General features: G+C 62.7%; 1 protein-coding gene across 1 annotated transcript in view; it reads right to left on the reverse strand.

Moving 5' to 3' along the window:
* TTYH3 (tweety family member 3) overlaps positions 1 to 6,036 on the reverse strand; it is a 31,300-nt gene extending 25,264 nt beyond the window's left edge. Inside the window, exon 1 of the mRNA XM_045813296.2 lies at positions 5,692 to 6,036. Coding sequence (XP_045669252.1) covers positions 5,692 to 5,814 — 123 coding nt within the window. The 5' untranslated portion in view covers positions 5,815 to 6,036. The remainder of the gene's footprint in view (positions 1 to 5,691) is intronic.
* Between the last annotated feature and the right edge of the window lie 2,054 nt (positions 6,037 to 8,090).

An 8,090-nucleotide genomic window follows, 5' to 3' on the forward strand; every position in this document is an offset into this window, starting at 1 on the left:
GGCAGACCCTGGCATTCCTGGGGCCCTCCTTTGACGTTAGCCCAGGGTACCCTCTGGACAACGGCCCCCACCAATGACAGTGCGATGGCTCCCTGCTCTGGGCAACAGGGCCCAGCGTGTGCCCACAGAGCCTCACCACACTGCACAGCAATGGCCTGGGTGTGGCTGTGAGCCCCCACGCCACCCAAGAGCAGAAGCCCCGCGGAGCCATGCGAGGGCCCTGTGCGTCCTGGGCCGGCACAGGGCTAATGCAGGCACGCCTGGGGTTCTGCCACACCCACCACCAGCCCGGTCACATGCCGCAACTCCGGGGGGCACTTCCCGCATCTGTGACCCGGTCCCTGGGCTGCAGATTCGGTTCCTCCTCTCCAGTGGAAGAGTCAGCAGAGCAGCGAGTGGGGGCGGGGCCCGGTCCCAACACCTGCTGCACTCCCCAGAGCCAGCCCCCGCTGGGGGTCCCAGGGAGTCTCTGCAAGAGGGCTGTGTCCACGAAAAGGGGGTCCGCAGGCTGGACCAGGAGCCGGCACACATCTCCCAGCCCACTGATGCTGGCTGGCCAGCGGCCTTGACTCTGCTGCCACAGGGACCACGACGCCCTCCCCGAAGGCCACTGTGCGACCGCCCAGAGAAACGCTGAGAAAAAGCCCAGCGGGAGCCCCTCTGTGTGAGCAGCCGTGGCCTGGGCTAAGAGCCACAGTGCAGCCTGCCCAAAGCCTGCCCAAGAGCCCCCGGCTGGGGCCAAGACAGCTCACGTCCCTCCCCGCACATCCCCTGCGCAGAGCAGGATGCTGTCGGGGACACAGCTCCTCACCACGTCCCCAGGCCCTTGAACACCAGGAGCCACCAGAGGTGTAAGGGTGGGGCCCGATGATGCAGACCCCACACCAACGCCAAGCGGGGGATGTGCCAGGATTCCGGGACCTCCCCCACTGACACGGCCACCAAGGTGTAGACGTGGGCGCAGAAGTGACCAAAGGCCGCACTCGCCCCCACCCCCCACCCCCCGCCAAAAAGGAAACAGCCAGTTGATCTGTTCCAGCAGGGGCTACCCTGTCTGCCCACCACTGCACCCCCAACGTCCAGCTCCTCAGCTCTACACATGCACAGGGTGCTCTAGAAGCTTCCGCCCACTCCTCTGTGAGCTCGGTCACGTTCGGTGTTTCTGTCACTTGCAGCCTCAGCATCCTGACTGTTATCGGCACACTGACCAAGCATCGAGAACCCAGGGCCAACAATAAGGTCCCAAAGGCGGTGACAGTAAGGGCACACGGTGTGACTGTAGTTTTAAGTGACACCCACCCCACAGGTAGACCTGCACGGACAGAATCCAGCCAGAGGGGCTTGCTGGGGGCTTTTTCATGCTTTTTCCCATTTTCCAAATGTTCCATGAGTGTTACTTCTTTTGTAAATGAGAGGACGGGTGATACACAGTTTTTTGAACCTCTGTATTAGTGAGGAGGCTAAGAACAGGGCCAGCCCACCCACAGGACACGGCTGCAGTGCCACCACCAGCCTCAGTCAGGTACGTGGCTGACCTCACTTGAGTCTCAGCTTTGGACCAATGTGCTGTGGTCGTAGCTAGGAGACCACTGGCGCCTGACGGTCATACAACCCAGAGCTCAAAACTGACCTCTAAACGGCCACCCGATCTGGGTTCACATACCACTGGGCACAGAGAGCTCACTACCTCCCGAGGCAGGACGTTCAGACTCCCTTATCTGGGGCTACAGCTCAGGCTTCTCTCTGCCTCAGGGCCTTTGCATGTGCTGTTCCTGGTGCCAGGAACCGTCTTCCTCAAGGTCTCTGCATGGCTACTTCAGTCTTATCTTTAGGGTCTCAATGGAAACATCCCAGCAGTCAGGGTACTGACAAGAAACAGGCCCCACATGCTGAGCCAATATGAGGTGAACGCTACCATCTGACCTGGAAAGTGAGCCAGTGTCCCCACTTAATGCCAGGCTCCAGGCAAGTCCCAGCCCTCTGGGTGTTCACTGTCTGGCTGACACCCTCCACGGCAGTCCAGGTAGCACCTCCTCCAACAAGCCTTCCCTGACCACTGCGTTCCTGCAGGCCCTGTCCTGACCCTTCCATCACCTCACAGCTTCCAGCCCACCCCCACCAACCCAGAATTGGCAGAGAGCACGCAAGAATAAGAGAGGCTGAGGGCAGAGAGAGTGAAGTTGACTTCTGCCTCAGGATACGGGGGTGTGGAGAGGCTTGGGAGGGGATTCGTGAGGGCTGGTGGGGATTGATGGGGCAGACTCCATAAAGGAAGCCCAGCGAGATGGCTGGTCCCACCTAAGGTCACACAAACAGGAAACAACAGAGCTGCAGGCCCCCACTCTCCAGCCTGAAGAGAAGATTCTGGGACCCCTGCCCAAAGCCAGGAGAGGCCCTACCATCACCACAGAGCAGGCTGGCCTCAGGCCACATCAGGCCCCCAGACATGGGGCCCAGCCGGCTCCGCTCAGCTGTGCGGCCACCAGGGAGTCTCCTCCTTCCTCTGGGCCTGCAATCCTCCCTCTTGCCCCCCCCCAAAATGAGAGTCCCCACCCCAGCCCCAGAGGAACCAGACCAGCAGCCCCTCCTGGCAGGCAGATGGGAGGCGGGGTAGCACAGAGCAAACTCCAGAAGTTTCTCTGCCTCCTTCTGCCTACCCACAGATCCCATCAGCCCCCACAGAAACACACTGGCACCCTCCCTATAATGTGTCCATTCTGCAAACATCACGGGGCCCAAGAGATGGATGCAAAGGCCATGGAGCCCCTCTTCTCCAGGACAGAAGCCTTGGGAACATGGGAGCCCGAGACCTTCAGTCCCAAGAGAAAGGCCACCCTTGCTCCTGCAGAGGCTCCAAAGTCCCCAGTGTAGGACCAGCCAGGGCTCTGGGAGCCCACAGAGTAGCCCTGTATCGACTCCCAACCCCTGCAGGGGGCCGGGAGAGGGGGACCCAGGAGGACTCCACCCTCCCAGGACTGACTCTGGCTCCTACCACCTACTCATTATGTGATTCTGAGCCAATCCGGTCTCCGAGCCTCAGTTTGCTAATCTGTACAGTAGAGACAATCATCCTCAACTCCCAGGCTTGTGTGAGAAAGGGCTAGTGAGAGACAGCCCCACACAGTGTGCCCAGACAGGGCCTAGGTCATGGGGTTTTCCAGCGGATTTTACCAGACCTCCCAACAGTGGATGGTGGGGGCAGGACATAGCAAAGAAGGGCAAAGGCTGGTCTCCTTATGCCACACACACCTCCTCTTCCCTGGACCCAGGCCCCACTTTTCCCCTGGGTAGTCCAGAAGGCAGAAGCCCTCCTCCCCAGCTGGACCCAGGCCACATGGGGGGTGGGGGACTGCCAGACCCTGTAGCCCAGGTGGGGGCTGGCATAACAGGCTTCCAGACCAAGAGGGGGTGCCTGGGTCAGGAGGATGAGGGCTCCACCACCCACCAGCAGGAAATAGGATGGGAACAGCTGCCCCCCCCCTCCACACCGAAGAATCCTCCACCAGGGGAGGCAGGAAGGGGCTCCAGGCCACAGCCCACACTGACCCATTGCCCAGCCTTCCAGGAAAGGAGCTCTGTCTATTGCAACCAAAAATGGAGCAAGAGCACAGGGCCCTTGCACCCCCCACTGTGACCCCACAAAAGTGTGCCGGCCCAGATTTCAGGATGTGACAATGAAGGATCAGAGAGGTCAAGTGCTGGCCCAAAAGCACCAGCACGGGAGGGCAGGGGGAGGAGTATGTCCAGGCCTGGCTCATTCTATAGCCCCCAGCCAGGAGCAGAGGCGGCGGGGGATGGAGACAGGCTGGTTTCCACGCCGTGAATTATTCAGTGGCTAATTCTGCTCCGCAGAGAGGAGGCAGGAGAGTGAGTCAGAGCCCTCCCACAGCGGAGGAGGGAACCGTGCTCACACAAGCTGGGGGCAGACACCAGCGACCTCTCAGGGGCACAGGGCCCTGCAGGGGGTCAGGGTGAGCTGGGGGGGGGTGGCCACCATTCTGGAGGCCCCCACAGGCTACAGGCATCGGCCCCTCACTCCCCACAACGTGTCCCAGGAGCGCCAGAGGGCAGGAGGGGCAGCAGCTGGTCCAACCGAGGTTGGCAGCATGGCAGATGCAGCCCGCAGGCCAGCAGGCCAGCTCTGTGCAGGTCCCAGACACTCCAGGTGGCCCCAGGGGCAGCCCCAGAGCTTCCCAACTGATAACTGGCAGAGAACTTCCTAAAGTAAAGCACAGCCCCTGGCCTGCGGGAGCCAGGGGACAGACGTGGCAGAGCCATGACATATGGAAGGCCCCGGGGGGCACAGAAGGGTGCTGCTCCTACACTGGTCGGCACCCCAAGGCTGGGCTTCTAGAACGTGGGCGTCGAGCTTTATAAAAATTTTGCCGTCTCTGGGCATGCCTGGGCCAATCCCTGGCCCCCTTCTAGTCTGCTTGGAAACACATCAGCAGGGCTGGGGGAGCAGGACCCAGGTGAGCACTGAGGCTGGGAGTGGTGGGTGCCCACGGCGCCCTCGCTCTCTGCTTCCGGTTCTCTTCCTCTAGATAAGGGTGACCAGGGAAGACATGGTTCTACATAAGCACACTGTGATCATGTCCACGGAATCCTGGATTCCCAGGCCATCTTGACAAGCAAGGCCATTCCACTCCACCCGGGGCTCTGCAATGACCAATGGAAAGAAAGAACCCTAGGGGTGTTCCGGGTGACCAGGCCTCCCAGTCATGGGCTTCTGGAATCCGGATCTCCAGCAGGAAGGAAATGTCCACAGCCTTGTCCCCTGCCCTGCACTCAAATGACAGTGGCTCAGTGAGGGGGGTGGTGCTTGGGCTTGGCATGACCCCAGGCCTAGGGTCCTACTGGGAGAGCCTGGCCCCTTGCGGAGAAGGCTGCAAAGGTTCCCACTGCCCCCCCCTCTGCCCAGGCTCAGCCCCTTTCCAGCCTCCCAGACGGAGGCCCACCTTGAGTGCCTGTGGCTGGGCCTCCCTTCCTCAGGGGCTCCTGGCAGCCGGTGTAACCACAGCACACACTGGACTGTGTGCAACCCCACAGCCTGGCCACCCAGCAGGGGGTCACTGCCGGCCAGAGAGGGCTGACATCTGCCCAGCTCACTCACCCACCAAAATCTTGGCAGGGAGTGGGATTCCCCAGCTGGGGGTTGGGGGAGGGAGCGAGGAATCCCCTCCCGGCTGCACCTAGTCTTCTCAGGTATCAGCTCGGTCTCAGAGCCCCGGTTCCTCTGGGTTGGGGGCTCTGCAGGGCCCCAGGTCAGGGCTGCCCCAGGTGATGGGCAGGGGCCTGGGCTGGAGCTAACAGCTGGCAGAGGGGGCTCCATGGAGGGAAGCGAGGAGGCTCCACATGACCCCAGAAAGGAGGGCCTAAGGGACACCAAGGGAGGCTAGAATCTGCAGGAGGGCCGTGGACCCTCGATGCGGGATGGGGGTCTTTAGACGCTCACGGAAAGGAGCCCCAGGACGCAGGAGGAGACCCTGGAGAAGAAAGGGGGCTGTGACTCAGGAGAAGGCGGAGGCCGTGACCCTCCAGGAGCACGGGGGCGGCGGCGACCCTCGGGGAGGGGGGCCCCCCGAGACCCTCGACTGACTGCGGGGGGGGGGAGTTCGGGAGTCGTCGGACCTTCGAAAGGAGGGGCTGTGACCCAGGGCCCTGACCCCCGACCCGGGGGCGCCGCGTCACCTGCTGGTAGTCGGTGTCCTCGGGCCGGAACTGGCTGCTGGTGGTCTCCCAGCGCAGGTCGAAGTGGGGCAGCCTGTGCAGGAGGTTCACCCACCAGGGCGCCGCGTAGCTGACCCCGGCCATGGCGGGCTGGCCGCCTGAGGCGCGGGCCGCCGCGGGGCTCCCTCGCTGGCCCGACGGCGAGGGGTTCAGGGGTCCGCCAACCCCAGCCTGGCCGTCCGCATCGCCCGCGCGCTCCTGGGCCCGGCCCGGCCCGGCTCGGCCCGGCTCGGCTGCACTCGGCTCCGCTCGGCCGCCCGCGCCCGCCGCCTCTTTGTTCGCCGCCGCGGCCGCCGCCGTCGCCACCGCCTCCGCGCGCCCCCGCCCGCCGCCCGCCGCCCGCCGCCCCGCCCCCGCGCCGCCATTGGCCTGCCGCCCGCCGGCCCCGCCCCGATTCCCCAGCCCCGCCCCCCGCCGCCATTGGCCCACCGCCCGCCGGCCCCGCCCCTCCGCGCGCGCCCGCCCGCCGGCCCCGCCCCCGTCCCACCATTGGCTCGCTGGGCGAGGGTCCGCCCTCCAGGGCCCCTCCCCGCGGCCGAGGGGCGCCCGGCGGGGAAGGTGGGGTGGATGCCCGGCCGCGTTCTCTCCACCCGCAGGTGGGGGTGGGGCGGGGGCTGGAACCCTGGCCGCACGTCCACTCGCCTAGCCGCGCTTCCCAGGGCGCTCGCTTGTTGGCTTGACCACTGCACGTTCCTTGAGCTTCTGCGGGGGTCGGCCTGGAGGGGCTGGGCCGGCCTCCCTGGCGAGCAGCCTGCGTCGCCCGCAAGGCTGTCAAAGAACGATGGTGTGGACTCACAGCCTGGCTTGGTCATCCACGGCTGTGTGATCCTGAACAAGTTACACGAGCTCTCTGTTCATCAACGCCCTTGACTGCGAAAGGGAAGTGCAATGAGTGAAAGTGCTCAGGACATCGAAGTGTGTGTGACCCAGGAGAGCGCGTAAGGGGATGGGCGGGGAGATCCAGTCCCTGCCTGGCCACCCCTTTGGGGAAGGTTGTGTCTTCTGTTAAGACCTAAGAGAAAGACAGTGCTCCGTCCTGGCCTCCTTGAGCCTGGAAATGAAGGCGATGGCCAGGGAAGGCCCAGTGTGGACTTTGGAGCCACAGAGTCACACTTCCTACTAGGCATCATCATGCTTGCTAAAGTCCAGCTGGGAGCCCCAAGAACGGAGGAGTCTGCAAATGCTAGAAGTGCTGGCCCCCGGCTCGCCCCTCTCTCTGCACCCCAGGGCAGTAGGTACATATCCTCTTGGCTCCGGCTTGTCACCACCCCGCAGCATGATTTCTGGACCTCTTGCATTCTGAGAAACAGGTCCCTCCCTACACCTGGGACTTTGCCACCTGCTATGCTCAGGTTCAGCCAGCTCTGTGGGCAGACAGGTCCCTTCTGGCAGGCTGGGATAGGCTCTTGCAGACACGGGGCCGTGGCTTCCCAAAAGGCCTGTCCCTCTGCTCACCTGATTGCCCTGACTTGTCTGTTTTCTTGTAATAAAGCTGGGTGGCCTCACTCAGCCTCCTGCAAAGGCCTCACTCAGCCTCCATGGGCATAGGAGGGGTCTTTGCAAAACTGCGGTTTCTACCCTCGGGAATATTTAGATACCACCCCGTTGGGGCATAACGGCCTGGCAGGAAGAGAGAAGTCATATTCTCCATCCATAAAGGGTGTAGTTTTTTGGTTATTAGCAGCAGGTCACACAGCCACAGACCCCCTGCTTCATCCCGACTCCCGTGCCCCCAACACCAGTGTGGCAGACCTACCAGGGTCCCCCTGGGGAGGCATGGGGTCTATGATCTCTTTCCATGTTTCCAGAAGCCTCAAAATATTGTGCATTTTCCTCTGATAAGGCCAGACATCCTGACCCACTCTACAGATGGAGAAACTGAGGCCCAGGGCCCACCATTGCTCTGGAGGCATGAGAATCACCACCCAACCAGAGAACCAAGATTCAGCCTTGTGCTGTTTGCCATAAACGGAATGACCTGAAGGAAGGCACTAGTGGGCCTAGAAGTCAGAGAGGACTCAGTCTGCTAGCTGGCCACTGACCAGGGCGCCAAGGGACATACTTTCAGTGACTCAGCAGTGACTCAGGAGAAGGTAGCAGATGGGGAAGCAGTTAGTCATCCCCCAGCTAGGGAAGCAGCTGGGGCATCCTATGGGGTGATAAGCCGCTGGGACATCCCATCCCCTCTACCATGGGGACCCGGAGCCAGGAGCCCCAAAGGCCTCAGCATGGCCAGTCCGTGAAGGCAGGAAGGACAGCTGACAGTCCGCAGCTGAGCAGCCTTGAGCCAGGTGCCCCTGAAGCGTCTACACCCACCATATCCTCTGGTCCCCAGCCAGGTGCCCACATCACAGAGGGGA

The sequence above is a fragment of the Ursus americanus genome, chromosome 2 (assembly GCF_024610735.1).
Source record: "Ursus americanus isolate L20-20 chromosome 2, mUrsAme1.1.p, whole genome shotgun sequence".
Lineage (NCBI taxonomy): Eukaryota > Metazoa > Chordata > Mammalia > Carnivora > Ursidae > Ursus > Ursus americanus.